This window comes from Rhynchophorus ferrugineus, unplaced genomic scaffold (genome assembly GCF_030347505.1).
Source record: "Rhynchophorus ferrugineus isolate W39M unplaced genomic scaffold, kcgeb_rfMv2 rfM6, whole genome shotgun sequence".
NCBI lineage: Eukaryota > Metazoa > Arthropoda > Insecta > Coleoptera > Curculionidae > Rhynchophorus > Rhynchophorus ferrugineus.
The window spans coordinates 6,222,006-6,239,459 of NW_027472585.1; the positions used below are offsets into that span (position 1 = coordinate 6,222,006).

General features: G+C 32.8%; 1 protein-coding gene across 7 annotated transcripts in view; it reads right to left on the reverse strand.

The window, feature by feature from the left end:
* Fhos (Formin homology 2 domain containing) overlaps window positions 1-17,454 on the reverse strand; it is a 142,185-nt gene that overhangs the window by 13,913 nt on the left and 110,818 nt on the right. For all 7 annotated transcript variants that reach the window (XR_013006237.1, XR_013006238.1, XM_076407804.1 and 4 more), the window contains 4 exons: window positions 8,563-8,621; window positions 1,887-2,099; window positions 1,560-1,822; window positions 1,295-1,499 (listed from right to left, as the gene is read on the reverse strand). Coding sequence is in view for 5 of the 7 variants with exons in the window: in XM_076407804.1 (XP_076263919.1) it covers window positions 1,295-1,499; window positions 1,560-1,822; window positions 1,887-2,099; window positions 8,563-8,621 (740 nt within the window). In the remaining 2 variants the exon portion in view is untranslated. The remainder of the gene's footprint in view (window positions 1-1,294; window positions 1,500-1,559; window positions 1,823-1,886; window positions 2,100-8,562; window positions 8,622-17,454) is intronic.

Below are 17,454 nucleotides of genomic sequence, written 5' to 3' on the forward strand. Positions count from 1 at the left end.
TTTTTTACTCTGCTCAGAGCACGAGATTAATACATCAGTATGTATTTCCCAAATTAACATAAAACTGAATTACTTAAGCTGGAGTTAAGAATACACTTATACGGTGAAAAAGGTAGTGTGGTTTGGTTCGCATCAATCTTCTGGTTTTCTGCGTGTTCTCCAGTAGCTGTATTACTTCCACGTTGCTGTGATTTAGCAATCTTATTTCATGTTTTAAGGCTTTCTTGGATCACTTCTTGTATCTATTTGATTTTGAGTCATCATAGCAACACCTCTTAGTTGGTTACGTAGCAATAACATTGGTAATTAATCGTAGAACTTTGTTTTGGGTCCGTTGGATTATTAGTTGGTTTGATGTTTTAGTACAACGAGGTCTAAATTAATCTGTCATGTTGAGAATATCCAGTTGCTTGACTTTTATTGAGTTTTTGTCATTAATTAACGTGGTCAAGTTTGGAGTTATTAAGCTTCCAGTCCATTTATAGATCTTGTTGAGTGTTACTTGTATCTAGACAGCCTTAGGCAGAAATATGTCTTTTGCCATGATAACTGAGTCGTCGGCAAATATTCCAATTACTGTTTCTTTGGTTGTTGGGATATCAGCAATATAGAACAGATACAGGAGTGGTATCAAGACACTACCCTGTGGAATTCTAGTCGAAATAGGTGTTGAGAATGCCCCTTTAAACGAGACTCTAAATTTTCTTCATTCATTTCAATCATTTTTAATAGGCGGTATATTAATAATTGGATTTGCTTTCCATGCGAGTAATCTTTGTCTGCCTCAGGGCTTAATTCACTTACATAATTTTCGAAGCAACTCTGCTTATAGTCTTTTGATTTGTCTCATTCATCATTTCTGGTTCTGTAGTATACTCTTCTAGCTTTTCGTCTTTCTTCTATCAATTTCTTAATTTCAAGGGAGTTACACTAAATGACAGAAATAAACATGGGGAGACCTCATTTCAACTGCTTCAGATTCTTAATTGCAGTTGTTTTAAGAGAAAATAGTGTCTCAATACTCCATTATACAAATATAGTGTATATGTCAGGTATTCAAATTGTTTTGTTCATCTCCTGCAATTCGCATTGCAGTGTCATATGAATTCATAACAAATGACGCAAATATATTTTCACAGCTTTGATGCCAAAATTGCAAGTAATACTATACATTCCTAAGTTAAGAAATTAAACTTAAAATTTGAAATTATTCTGTTTTAAAATTAGGTATAAATCAAATTTCTTAAGGTATATAACATTTTATAAGATAAAAAAGTAAATATTATCTACATACCTAGATGCCTAATAGGAGCCGATGCGCTTTTCTCCTCTCCATCTTCAAACTGAAGCACAGCCTCGTAAATCTGGAATTGCTGCAGCAAATCCAAGTCGGTTCCGGGCTTGGACATGTACCTCTGGATGATCGCTTCTATTCCCTGCTCCTCCAAAGAATCCACTTGATCGTAATACGTATCCTGGTCTGGAACGGCGTTCAGAATCTGCGACATTAAAATAATGTGATATCTCCGGTGAGCGGTCAGTTTCAACATCGATAGTACCTTATTGATGAGGGTTGTAGCGTAAATGAGCAGTTCAGTGTCAGCGGAGTCAAAATCTTTGAGGAGTTTCATGATGTTATAGTACGCCGACAAACCCTGAGAGTAGTCGACAGTCCGTATGGCTTTGACCAGCAACATGCAGTTTGAATCTGTGTACTCGACGAACACGAGAAGCAGCTTCAGAGCTGTTTTCACCACCAGTCGGAATTTCGACGAGATCAAACTGTATAACCACTGGATTGTTTGGTTATGTTCCATAACACCTAATAACATTATTTACAATAACATTATCATCAAAATTTCGCAGATTAAAAAATACAAGCTCACCATTCATTCCATCTACATACAACATCACTTGTCCCAAAGCTCTGAGTATATAATTCTGGTAATTCTGATCAGCTTCAGAGCCAACTTTGATGAGACAAGACAAACCATCGTTCTGGACGAATTCGTGGACTAGATCCTTGTCCTCCTGGAAAATTTGTTTCAGCGAGAATAAAGCCCTTCTCAATTCCCGCCCTTCTGAGGTCAGAAGTTTTTCTGCAAGAGAAATAAAAACGTTAAAGGCGTCTCGGCGAATAGCGCGAAAGCTGGGAAGTTGGTCTTTCACGTTTGATATGACCCCGCCCAAGACACAACCGGAATGTTTGTCGATCGTACGTACATTGTTTCCGTAACTCGAGGTCTATTTGGAAAGGGTTCTATGAAGATTAATCGGTTGGCATGAAACGACATGACGGAATTCACGAACAAACTAATGTAATTAGCGTTAAGTTTCGTTGTAAGTATGCGTTTATGTAGTTTGTTTGCTTGTAATTCAAGAACAAATTGCTACAAATGTCAAATTATTATTAATAACCATTTTAGTACTAATTAGCGATCAAAAAAAACCTCAAGATCAATCATATCTTAAAAATTACAGAACAATATTAATCTTCATGTTTGAATTAAACTATAAACGCTGTAACTTTGCCCAAATATTTACTATTAACTACCCTCAAAAGCTAAAATCAAAATTATTTTTTTCACAGGTTTGGAAATTTTAAAAAAATAGGTTTATTTGTATATTTTTTAAGTTTAGATGCTTAAAAATATGCCCTGGAGAGGATTTTGCAAAATTCTAATTATTTTGGGAAATGCCAATTCTTTAACCATTATTAGTTTTAATGAAAGTTTTTACCAATATTGAAAATTATGAACGCGATGAATATGATGGTACTGATCTGATTTATTTCTACAATTTTTATCAGTGTGAGTAGAAAGTAGAGAGTAGAAAAATGTCGATTATAACCAAATCCAATATACCCAAAATGGATTAATGTTCGATTATGTAAATGATTGTGAGTTTTAAGTGCCATTATCTTAGTTACAGTATCCGAAACTTGGTGTAAAACCGACAATATTTACATTAACAATATTCATATTATAAAGAATTACTTGAAAAATTATATTTCTATATGTTCTTTGTACTCGGTAGCATGGTTTTAATTTCTTTAATGTTTTTTTTTCAAATTTACAAGGGGTAGAAAATACAGATAATATTTTTGTTCAAATTTGTAACAACAGTTTCAGTAACAACTTATTAAAAAAATACATAGTTTATCTCTGGCATACTACGAAAAACGCCTAAAGTTTAAGCCCCTTAATTTATGTCACAAAATCTCATTATTTTTGTATTGTTTAAGCTCGACACCGACTTCAAACTAATCGGTTGGTAGTAGTTAAAACAATATTGTAAATAGATAAATACGTTTAGGTAGGTATTAAGCTAAATTGTGTGTATATAGTAGAATATTAAATACGTGTAGTAGTTAGGTTAGATAAGTTTCTTGTTTTTTTTTGTTTAGATATTACAACGATTATTATGTACATAGTTTCTTTTTTGTGTTAAAAATCTAAGTTTAATTATTTTTTACTTTTTAGTGAGTTCCTTATTTATGTTTTGAAGTCGGTCCATTTTTTTTTTAAATATTTTATTTTGTTCGTACGTGTTAGATATTTACTCAATAAATTACTCAGTTATTTTATTAAGTATTACAATGGATAGCCCAAGTAAATGTGCAGCCCTTATGAGGAAAAATAGGAATAAAGAAACAATGATTGAAAATAAGGAACGTTTCAGGCTACCTAGTCTAGGATTTGACAAATGTTTCAATCAAACTAGAACAAAAAAAGTTGTTGACCTGTTGGGAATCGAACCAACAACCTCCGCGTGTGAGCTTAACGTCTTATCCATTACACCATAGAAACAGTTGCCTACAATGTTTCTACGACTTTATATATGATATAGTTAGTGGTTAAAAAGCAAACTGAATGACTTTTACACTGAATTACTTCCGATTTTTCATCACGTCTGTTTAGCAATAACATAAATATAAAAATATGTGAAAACATTGGACGTGCCTTTGAAATTTGAGGTTTTCCTTCGATTTTCTCCCCTTCCCCCATCAGATCCTCACTTTGGTCCAATGGAAGCGCACTGTTTCGAATAAAAAAAGAGTTTTGAAAATCGGTCCATAATTGAGGGACAAATCGGCGAACATTCATTTAAAAAAATATACAGCCGAACATAAAACCTCCTCCTTTTTCCAAGTCGGTTAAAAGGGAACTATTATACTATTGTCATGCGTTAACAAATCAATTAATATCTGATTAAAAAACAGGACTCTGCATATTTTGTATTTATTTTTCTAGTTAGTTCAATTAAATTTCTCTGTGTTATATGAAAGTAAATATCTCTTATTAATATTTATTCTATTTACCATAAAATTATTCTAGGCGCAAGTCGATTTGCATTTAACTAACAATTATAATGTTCAACGAAATGCTTTTTTGCACTACTATTATTAAATTTAATAATAATTGCTATCGAACAGGTAAACAAACGTTTTCCCACCAATTACTTCAACGTGAAATTTCGTCTCGGGGCCTCGGGGTATCAATCAACACGACTTGCAGCTTAAACGACAAAAAGTGGACGGAAAAATATTTCGAAACAAGCGGCCGGTAAAATGGCCGGGAGAAAGTTGCGTACCAGAAGTTCGGATTAAAAGACACATTTAGTTCTCGTCAATTATTTTTAATGGGACACCACGGTTAATAAAGCCGCGATATACGAGTTAGGTACTCTCCGTTCGTAGTGGTTCTCTAATTGGAAATGTAATAACGAGGCTTTCTCGACCAGGGATTTTTCAATCCCGTGACCAGGGGGCAGGTTTCTGATTGAAATATCCATCGGTCGCGAAATTAGATTGTATCTCGTCGGGTGTGATGATGCATTTCTAATTTTCGCGGTGAAAGTGTCGGATGATACTCAGGAAAATTTCTCAAAATTATTTTTAATATTTTTTGTGCACAATGGGCTTGTCCGCTAATGAAAATGACTCGAATATCGGACTGGATACCCAATTTCCCGCCCGAATTTCAATATTCGTGCTTTTTTTAACTGTCAATATACAAACGATATAACAGGTCAATTATCAAAAGTCTCCGGCCTGACACATAGATGGCGCTACTAGAATTAAATCCATATGTTTAGCCCTAACCCTCAAAAGATGCGTGTATAAATTTGACAGCTGTCGGATCATTAGTTTGTGAATTGTAGCATTTTGAGTGAAGCAACTTTTGTTGTTGTGAAAAAAATTGATAAAAAGGAATTTCGCCTGTTGATAAAATATTGCTTTTTGAAGGGAAAAAATTCAGTTGAAGCATACACTTGGCTTGATGCCGAGTTTCCGGAGACTGCCCCAGGAAAATCAACCATCAAAGATTCGTATGCTAAATTAAGACGTAGTGAAATGAGCACCGAAAACGGTGAACGCAGTGGACACCCAAAAGAGGTTGTTAAGGACGAAAACATTTATAAAATCCACAAAATGATTTTGAATGGCCGTAAATTTAAATTGAACGAAATAGCAGACACTCTAAAGATATCAACTGAAAGTGTACATCATATCATTCACGAATACTTGGGTATGAGAAAGCGCTGTGCAAAGTGGGTACCGCACGAGCTCACTTTTGACGAAAAACAACGACGAGTTGATGATTCGGAGCAGTGTTTGAAGATGATCAAGCATAATAAACCCGAGTTTTTGCGTCGATATGTGACTGGATGAAACATGGCTTCATCATTTCACTCCGAAGTCCAATCGACAGTCATCCGAGTGAACTGCACACGATGAACCCGCTCCAAAACGTGGGGAAACGCAACATTAGCTACCTTGAAAAAGGAAGGACAATCAACAGCGACTATTACATAGCGTTATTGGACCGTAATCGTTATTGGATCGGACGAAATCGCCGAAAAACGGCCGCATTTGAAGAAAAGGAAAGTGCTGCTTCACCAAGACAATGCACCGTATCAAAAACCCATGAATTGGGCTTCGAAGTACTTCCTCATCCACCCTATTCTCCAGATCTGGCCCCCAGTGTCTATTTCTTGTTCTCAGGTCTCAAGAGAATGCTCGCTGGGAAGAAATTTTAGTCGAATGAAGAGGTGATCGTTGAAACTGAGGCCTATTTTGAAGCAAAGAACAAATCGTACTATAAAAAAGGTATCGAAAGGGAATTGATTGAATAGGGAATTATCCCTTGAAGGGAGTTATGTTGAATAAAAAAAACTAATATTGCCAAAAATATGTGTTGTTCTATGGTAGGCCGGGGACTTTTCAATTGACCTATTAGCTCTTTGAAGTATTTTTCATTCGATAGCTGCTACTTTTTCTCATCTGTCGAGCAATTTACGGGTTCCATCTCGAAAGAATGATATATATTTTGGGCCTATCCGTGTATCTACTCATTTTTTTATCCTCATAAGACGTGAAGCGCTACTCAGATAGATCACGAATCATATGTCGGAACAACTAGTAAACAGAAGGAGCAAGTTCTCGAGAATACAACGGGTGGGGTAGCACTTCGCATTTTAATATTTTAGGTATGTTTTCATAGGTCTTATAACAATGATCGAGCATAGTCATGCGGAAGAATAATATTGTTTTTTGTGCAGTATTCGCCACAAACACTTCAGTAGTAGTCGATAGGGATCCTCGATAATAGTTTCATTATAGTTTCATAGGTTTTTGGTAGCTCGTAGCTCCATTAAATATAGAGCAATAACTTGAAGCGTTGATGTTGATGCATGAAAAGGTGGTCCACATTGTTCTTCTCGCTTGGGGTTATCGTAATGGACCTACTCTTCAATACCAGTAGCAATGCGTTGCAAAAAACCTTTCCGATTTTGCTACTGTAACAGTATTTCACATATGACGAAATGCCTTAAAATGTCTCTTGGTTTCATTTCATATGGCACAAAATATCCAAGCTTTGGGATCGTTCCCTTGTTCTTCAATCTATTGGAGATGATTCTTGTGTTACTTTCAACAATTCTGCATAATTTTCTTGCATTTTACATCGGTCTTGATCTAGTATTTAACCCTCATCTTAAATTTTGTTGGCTGTCCAGAATGCTCTTCGACTTCGGTGTCCAAGCCATTGAAGCCAAGTTGAAATCGATGCAGCGTCTTTGCCACAAGCTTCACACAGCATTCGATGAGCCTCAGCTGTAACACTATATGTTGTAAATTCTTTAAAATTAATTTATAGGGCAATAGTTTAGAAAGGTCAAAAAGTCGATTGTTTTAAATATTTTTAAATTACTTTCCAAGATAAAACTGTTTTAGTGACTCGGTATCTAAAAACATAAAGTCAAACAAAATCCTTTTCGCCCAATTACGGATGTTCGAAAAAAACTAAAAACCATTTGCCATTTCCACCAAACCAATTTCCAAATTTTGCTATAGTTTTAATTCGATATGATATAAGAATGTACCGAGGTTTTCATTAGTTATAAAGTAAATCGGTTCAGTTTAACTGGAGATATCATGTCAAACCTCACGAAACAAGTAGTTTTCGAAACAAGTTTCATTTTAATATACTTAGAAAATAAAATAATGAATTTCGGAACATCTTGTTGTAATTGAGATTGATTGTTGTAATCAGTTAGAGAGTTTCTATCAATGGATGTTGAGTAATATCGTACGAGATCTTGATTTACCAAAGAGATGGAAAGAAGTCGCAAAACAACACGAATGATGCCATTTTGCAGGATCCCCAAGTATAGACAACTTTAACGAGGTCTGTCTCCTCTTTCTGAGACAAAAATGAAGATTGTTATGACATGATGAAGTGTTTTATGAAGTGTTTGATGAAGGCTATTTATAAACTCTTCTAAGGTTAGTTTGAAAGTTGCATTACTTCACAATATCGACCACCTTGCAGTTCAAATGAAGAAAATATGTGTATAAAAATGATTGCTATGTCCTTAAAAAAGGCTGTAAATGTATACAAAATGGTACTGTTTATTAAATTATGCGTTTGAATTGGTTTTGGAGGAGGAAATGAAGGAAGAGGAATTGTCAAAAAAATTAATTATCAAGAATAGAATATTGAACAGTTAAATTAATTTCAAGCAACAGTCATCCAGATTGCAAGAATAAAGATATTATTGGGCAACAATTATAATGAGGTGATAACAATGACCTTAAACATTTTCTTGTCAATATCTCCGTATGATGAGAATATTAAACGGATATCCGTAAAAATCTATGAGAAACTGGATATAACGGAACAACTATATACATGATGGTGATGATGAGAATAGTTATCATACAGCCCTTGTAAAATAATAATTGTGTATAACATAAATAGTTATATTAACATTAAATCACAACGTTCTTAAGTAGAAATAATACTTTCTTCAATAAAAAATGAAAATAACGTTACTTTTTTTCTCCTAGATCAACTACGATCAATAAAAATGTTAAAATAACGCAACAGTAAAAAATTGTATAATTTTCACGTTGACAATATCCAGTCTCGGATCGAAAGTGAAAGGTATTATAAAGGCAAAGCACGTATAATGATTAGAATAATATTACAATTATAGCATTAAGGTTACCAAACACGCCAGCCATTGTTTTCAGATCATTAACAGTTACAAACTCACCTATAATCGTGTGGACCCTCACTGACAACTGAGTCCTAAGCACAATCGAGTTCTTTTTACTGAAACAAAAAGAAAAGAGCATAAACATTTATCATCATACAGTTTTTCCACAAGTAATGTAATATTGTAGATCCAACGATATAATTTAGTATCAATTAGAAGTATCCTTAGTTCTATTTGACACGATATCTTGCAAATAATTTATTTCAACAATAAATACTACTGTGAATTCAATTTCTTGACAAAATAATTCAATTCACCCTAAATAACGCCCTCAAAATCATTCTTTAAATTTAGAAAATAGCCGGAAATGCGATAGAGCAAAATTAAACGAATAAGATTCATATGGTTATTTTTTTAATATACTTATTACATTTAGGGTTTTTCGATATGTTTCTCATCAAGTTCATTGTAGCTTTGGATGTCTTTGAACCACTTTTCGATGGTATTTTTCCCATTCGAATGAGACATCTTCATTTCAACAACCACGAACAAAATATTCGCTAGTTCGAATAACACTGTCCTTTCATTTTAACAGAAATCGGTTTTTTTGCGAAAAATCTGCTGCATGAGAGTTATATTCTCATAATTAAGTGTTCATCTCTCTAACGATGAATGAATTAATATTCCTTTATCCATTTGAGTATAATATAAATAGCATTAGGATTAAAAATGTATAAGTTCATTTGTAAATGTCTCTGGTTGGTACAAATCATGAGAAATTAAGGTACTCTCTAACACAGATAGAGATATACCATAGTGGTAGTACATTAATAGATTCAAAAGATGAATAGAAGACAAGATTAATGTAATACGGGATGTTTTTAGGAAAAATTAGGTAGTGAAATAAATTAAATTAGACTTAAAATTGACTGTTACGGTTCTAGATACGAAAACTGTGAATTTGCAAGAAGAAGTGTTTATGTAAAGACTAAATGGTGTGGTGAGTGAGACGTCTAGACATAGGGGTTTGGTTTATGTTAGAATGGATTTGAACTGACAAGATCGCTTCATATTACCATTCAACAATTTTTTCTTATTTTAAACAGTGAAAAGGTTTCATAAATCATATCTATGTTGAATCGGAATTAGATAATTTAAAAAAGGCATTGTCCAGTTCTGCGTACCATAAATAAAAAGTGAAATTATTTTCTACGCACACCTATCTTCAATTAATATGCAACCCGCAACTCTGGAATATATTAAACGGAAACATATCGAATATTTCGCCATATAGATAATAGATTATATTATTATAAACAATAAAAAATAATGAATGCTCCTAGAATAAGAATTAATTATTGTCCAATAATGGACGTGTTCTCGAACGACACTTTCCTGTTATGGTCCTATTGAACTTAATGAAATGTCCATTGTAATTCGTGTTATTGTAGTGGTATAAAGACTTGTTTTGTGAAAAAAAGAAACAGACAGATAATTTCAAAAATAAATAAGCCAGGAGTCAATCAATTCTTATTTTTTAATGTATAAATGTATACATAAACAATCGATGAGACCTCAGAAACGAAGCTCGAATCGACCTGCTGGACAAAGTCTTTAATAAAATGCAAATTTCTCTAAGTAAAGTTTTAAACTTTTGCTGTTTGATAATGATAATATGACCATAGATAGGTAAAACCAATTCATACGGTTCCTTAATGTTATAATACCTGTTGAACTGAGTCAGCAAACTGTTAGCTTATTTTCAGTTCTTTGACTCTATGGTAATACTATAAAAAATTAAATAATTCACGACCTAAGATGTGTTTTAATAATTAAAATTATAAACATCACAAAATAATATACTAACATAATACCTACAATTTATTGTCTAGGCAATTTTTTTATAGAATTAAAATTAAATCAAGAATAAGACTATATTCCAATGATTTTTGTTATATTGATAGGCTTTGCAGGATATTATAAATGCAACTAGACGTAAATATGAATAAAACATATTATTTAACGTTTGTAAAAGGCAATCAGATAAATTGCCGTTATAATAACAATTGAGGACATTCTTGAACCATATGCCTTATATTCTATGCAAGAAAATGTATTTCGTTTAGTAATCGATAAGCTAATTGTTGATTATAGATACAAAAAGAGTTTTATAGTTTTTAATTTTCATATATATCTAGGCTAATTAGTTTGTAGTTAGAAATATTTGCATCGTGAAATAGATTACATTAGCATTCAGTTTAGACACTGGAAATAAGACTGGTAAAAAAAATATGGTGCAACTTTCAGTAATTATTTGTATCAATTAGGTAATTATATTTGTATGGAAACTACAGAGCCTACAGACTTAGTGCTTATTACAGTACTTACAGAGGTAGTCTAACAAATAAAACGAAGCCCAAAAGTAAAGTAAAAGTTTGTTAAAATAGTTTCTCCTATAACAAATGTATTAACAAGTAAGATTTGAGATGTTACATCTCAAATATATCTATAAATAATTAAGTTAACATTTTGAGTTAAGCCTATATATTAGAATATTTATTACAAACAAACATGATTTCTATAATAACTATGGTAACATATAAATTTTGAGTATTATATTTTTACAATACATGTTGAAGTATGGTTATAAATATTTCATGATCAAAATCTTCAAAAGAATATAAAGATGCTAAATATAATATATTCCAGATCCTTAAAATTTTGTAAAAAATGTTTCTGGTGTTATTAGTTTGTTGTTAGAAAAGTCAAAGATAATCACTAATGTAATACCATATAGAAGCTGACAAGCTGACGAAAAAAGAAAACAAACAAATATTGCCTAGATTTGTCATCCAGCTCCAGGTTTAATTCTTTTGAGTCTGCGTCTTAGCTCAATATTATCCAATAGTTGCAGCACTTCGGTATTAACATTGGAGCGGAGTCTTTCTCATGTCTTATTGGGAATCTTTTAATGGTCTTCTACTCAATGGAATCTAAGAGTTGAAATCCGAAGGTCACGGTATAAGTAGATTGTTCACCCAGATAGGTGCATCCACAATATTCCCAGCACTTTATTCTGCAATACCTGTATTATGTTGATATTATTTCATATTCATTGGTATGTGAACAGTTTTGTTGTAGTTCAAATCGATATGTTCTTTACTCTTGTTAAGTTCAATTCTCCATGACTGACTCCGCTTACTTATATTATTGCTCTCGTGTTGCAGTTTCCTGGTTATTTCTTCGCAATTAATTCGCTATAATTCGCTAATTATTCGCTATACTAAGTATCATAGCCTCATCAGCGAATGTAGCTATGGTAACATTTTCTATTTGTGGTATATCACATGTATAGAGTAGGTAAAGGACTCAAATACTGCCTTGCGGTGTACCTGCTTTTGTTTCTTTCCCTGTTAAGTAACTTTCTCCTTGTTCAAATCCAAACATTCTGGCTGAGATATAGGAGTTTAAGAGTTCAACGTATTGCTTCGGTAACATTTTATGGACATTATACATGAGCCCTTTATGTCAGACTTTATCAAAAGCTTGCGCTATACCCAATAATATAGCTGAGCAAACTTCTTTCTCTTCGTAAGCTCTTTCAATAGTGTCTATATTACTTGTTATCTATCTAAGATTAGTTATAACCTTTTTAAGAGTTTTTTTTTAATTTTTGGATATAATGGATATTTGGATATTACTTGTAGTAATGACACATTTGAAATGTAGACCATTTGTCTATGGCTCTGGTGCTTGTAAAAGCTCTGAGCTGGTCTTTCCTACGTAAGTCTCGGAAACGGTTCATGGATTTTTCCTCATAATCGATCACCGTGTCAGACCACGCGTTGATCTCTGTGAAGGTTTCCTTATTTACTATTCCCTCTGCGTTCCTTAACTGGTGGTTCCCGTCGGCTGTCCGATGCCTGTTTCGGGCCTCTACCCTTTTCCCAATTTCGCATGTCTCCATTATATGCGTCGTGTCTTCTGTACCTGTGCGATACTCGCAGAGTCTGTCGGTCTCTTTTAATTTAAATCTGTGCAGGTAGGCGTGCATATTTCCGTGTCCTGTCATCAGTTGCACAGCCTTTCTGCTCAGTCCTATATTTTCTCTCCCCACTTGTTGGCAGTATTTGTAGAGGGTTCTTCCTTTAATGGATTGCTTCCAATGCATTTGCCATCTTCTTTTTACTTCTCCTTCCTTGATTATATTGGTGGTTCTGGTGCTGATCCATCCGTGGTTTTTCAGTCCTATTCCTTCGTTTGCAGTGGCTTCTCTCGCGAGTCTGTCTGCGGTTATCATTTCCTTCGTTGTCATTTTCCGGCACCATTTTAGCGATATTTCACTACCGCTTTTCTGCAAATCTAGCAAGGTTTATTTGATTTGCATTATGTCCTTATTTCGTGTGTTTGCGTGCCCAGCCCACCATATGGACATTCTACTGTCCATTCGAATGGTGATTGGTCCCGATAGGCTTCTATCCCGTACCTTTAGTAATGACATTGAACCACTAAGGGTAATAATAAATGTGCACATTTTCTCCACTAAATATTTTTCAATGTTAGGCCTTCATAAACTTTTCGTTACATTTTCTTATGTTCAAGAGTATATACAACTAAGTATCACAAAAACACCTATTTTGAAGATTGTCCTTCTGCCAGCCAAAGGTTCCGAATTTACAAGGCGTCAGAATTAATTCACGCATCTTATGAAGATTGACAGATAAGTAACTAAAATTAATTTTTTGAATATCTCTCTGCTACATCTTTTGTTAAGTCTTCAGATACTTTTACATTACTGCTTATTCTGTCTCATTCCGCTGAAATGTAAATACGCAACTTATGAAGCATATCACGCAGCTCATGAAGAGTAACAGAGAAACACTCTAGATATCAACATTCTTTCGAATCTTTCTCTTTTCACGTATTCCCGATTGATATCATGTAATATCATCGATGTATATTTCCAAAGAAGTAATTCGACTTAGCGGTATAAGATCCTACAGTTACATATAAAATTGCAGCAACGCCTATCTACAAGAATCCAATTTCATTTTATTATATAAATCTCGAGAGAGCTACGACTACGTCTCATTAACCGATGTTCTTATTTATAATTGGAAATGTTTGACCCAGATCGCATTCAATAACAAACCGCACGATTTTATTGGAAAATCTGAAACTGCGAGACCCTTGCCGCTTCACTACACGCTAATAGTAGCGCTTATTAAGCGACATAATTCTCGTGATTGAAGTCCGAACTAAAACAAGAGCTCGAACGGCCTCATCGAACATATGGTGGAGGTATTGTCTTGGCGGACAACAAGAACTAAACGCATATTTTATACGCTAAGCAGGTGCTCCTTGCTAATGAAGATGAATAACACTTTTCATTATCGGTGGTTGGGTTTGTTTGAAGCAGCGGGAGACGTCGTCATGACGACGTCCAACTGTGAGGCTACGCTGTTTCAAACCTACATGCGTATATAATCGTTTTAATTTGCTAGCTAAAAAAATACAATATAGTTCTCATTTTTGTTTCTGCAACAGAAATGGATAATAGAGAAATATACCATCGATTGATACAGAAAAGTATCATATTCTCATCTGTTCTTATTATTTATAAAATATTTATAACAAAAAGATTAACCGACTTCAAAAAATAAATAAGGAACTTACTAAAAGGTAAAAAATTATCAAACTTAGATTTTTGTCACAAGAAAAAACGATTTAAAATAAAATATGTACATTATAATCGTTGTAATAACTAAATAAAAATAAACAAAAACCTTATTTAACGTATCTACTACACATATTTTATATTCTACTATATACAGACAAGTTAGCTTTATACCTAGCTAAACCTATTTATCTATTATAAACACTTTGAAGTTATATAATCACTTTGAAGTCGGTACGAGCAACAAATTAGATTTGTTTTGTTCGTAATTTAATTTCGTGTATATATCACAAAATTATATTTTTACTTTTGTATTGTTTTGGGCTCGGTACCGACTTTACCGACCAAATGATCAGTTGGTAGTAGTTAAAATAATATTACAAATAGATAAGTGGGTGTAGGTAGGTATTAAGCTAAATTGTGTGTATATAGTACAATATAAAATACGTGTAGTATATAGGTTAAATAAGGTTTTTGTTTAGTTATTACAACGATTATCAGTACGTCCCTCATCATGGTAACTGTATATAATTCGTTTTAAATATATAACATGTCTTCATTGACAGATTCTTTTACATTGCTATTCAGAAACGAAAAAATGAACACAAGTTTGGCATCAGCAGAAGTCAATCTATGTATGTTAGTTAAACGGGAAATTGAACTAAAGCAACATAACATGTTTTTAATATCAGATTTGTTTGAGGAACACTCGAGCCAATTCAACACTAGCGATAAATGATCATAAAGCTTGGAGAAATTTTAATTTACTAGTGAATGAAGGAAAATTTGATTCCAATATTATGTATAAGGCTTAACATAAGAACATACATTTTATACCAGCAAATACTTGTATTTTTTAATTCAGTAAACTGTGTGGAGTATCCTGAACAAATTATTGCAGTTAGGAATAATTAAGTGTTGTTTGTCTTGATGGATTAGAGAGGTGTTAAGTACATTTTGTATTTAACAGTGTTTAGTCAATATTTAAATCCACAACGTACAAATAGATTATTTATTGCCTATACTTATTATTACATTTATTTCCGCCGGCTGGTTGGCACCGTGGTAAAGGCGACAGGACGGCCCTCCTACTATTGCGATAGTCGCGGGTTCGAATCCTGCTGGGGCATGGTCGTAAATTTATGTTTGTGATTGTGTAATATTTGTGATTGTCCTAGGCAAGAGTGCAAAATTCGACAAGGAAAATGATCCCAGTCACGCCAGTAACCAGGCTGGGTAAGACCGGATGCCTTCTGGGATATTCTCTAAGTTGGTCAATCGCCAGTTGGTAGATTTATTGTCGATGACCGTGGCCCACGTTAAACCATAGGTCCAGTCCCAAATAAACCGTCGTTGGTAAAAAAGATACATACATATATATATATATATATATATATATATATATATATATATATATATATATATATATATATATATAAATCGAAATACAAAACTATTCATTCAGGTTTCAAGAAGAGCCTATTAAATACTAATATATTTAATGTCATTTGTCATTAAAAATAGAAAATATTATAAATATCTATATTATTAATGAGTATAATTAATTTCATAAAATATCCGTAATATTACAAACAATAATTTTGATACAACTATTGTTAAGAATTGTCATCAACTCTTCCAGCTAATAGGTTTCACTACTCACATTCCTTATAAAAAGTGATCTTTCTCATGAGTGTTGTAAAAAATTGAAATTTTAAAACCATCAGTATTAAAAATCTATGTAAATATGCATATGTGCTAGATAACAATAACATCTGTCCGTGTTATTAGAAAGAAAAGACCTGAGAAATTTAATATATTTTAATATATGTAAATATATCCATTAGAAAAAACATTACCTTTATTTTTTAATGAATCAATGACGCTGTTATAGTATTATAGTAACACTGGCCTAGAAAGATGGTCAAGAATCGTTCTACTATCACCAAAAATGATTTAAACAGTTTATCTATGTGAATATAACTATTTAATGATCTACCACTTTATCAGGAATAATTTAGTTCCAACTATTCAATATACGATACCTGTTTCTATAAACAAAATCTATCAGAGCTATTCAAATAGAACTTGTAGTATATGCATCAGCTCGTTTACTGTATCTCAACGATACAATATACGTTCCACATCGGCTTTGTTTCATGTAATTAGAAAACATATGCTGAAACGTAACTTTAGACATCTGCCTAACGGTATATTCCATATTATTTTCAATTTGGTGGCCGAATGACAGTTCTCTCGGCCTCTGTAACCGATACGTGTCTTTATATTTCCAATTTACCTTTAGAGTTATCATAATACCTGCAAGTCGTGTGATTTTTTATTAATATTACATAATATTTTGTATTTATATATGAAATATATTGTGTAATTATTTTGTTTGTTTCCATTATATATTATTTTCAATGCCTTCATAACTTTTCATTTGTTAGCAAAATAAATGTTAATTCTGTTTTGCGTTTTTGTTTCTTAAAATGTGATATGATATAATTCATTCATGTTCTGTTTTTTATGTTATTAATTCATGCTTACATTTTGGTATAATATTTATTGTTCTTCAACCGTTAATAATCTGTGATCATTGAAGTTATCAATTGAAAACTGATAACCTAACAGACAAATAATAGTAGAAAAAGAAAAAAAGAGCTGGAGCTCCAAACAAGTTTGAAGATTGATGTACAAGATTGATGTAAATTCAGCTGAATCTAAAAACTCGAAAAGATTCAAGAATAAGGGAAGTGGCTACCACGCGAGAATTCAAATTCGAAACGTTACATTATCGCGTTTTCAAGAAGAGTTTTCTGTAGTATATTACAGCTGACGATAAAGATTGTATCTACTAAAACAATCCCAAGCTCAGATTTTTCAATTTTTCTCACCCAGTTTTTCTCAATAAATGATTTCTTAATGCCAAAAAAATATCAGTATACATGGAACCGCAGTGAATCGAGGAATGAAAATAAGAACAATTGAACATAACAAACGTGTTGACTCATTAAAAAAATCCAATAAAAAAAACAGATAAGTTCTTCAAGAAGATTAAAAACACTAATATTATTTAAAAAAGTCTATATTGTGAGAAATTGTAATTGACAACTAATTATAAAATATAAGCAAATTCTACAGATTTTATGGATGTAATTCACAAAACTGTTCAAGAAAAAGTTGTGATATTCAAACGCTTCAGTGTCTTCCAAATACTTTGAAAAATCTACGAAATTATTCATTATATCATCATCCATCATATTGAACCA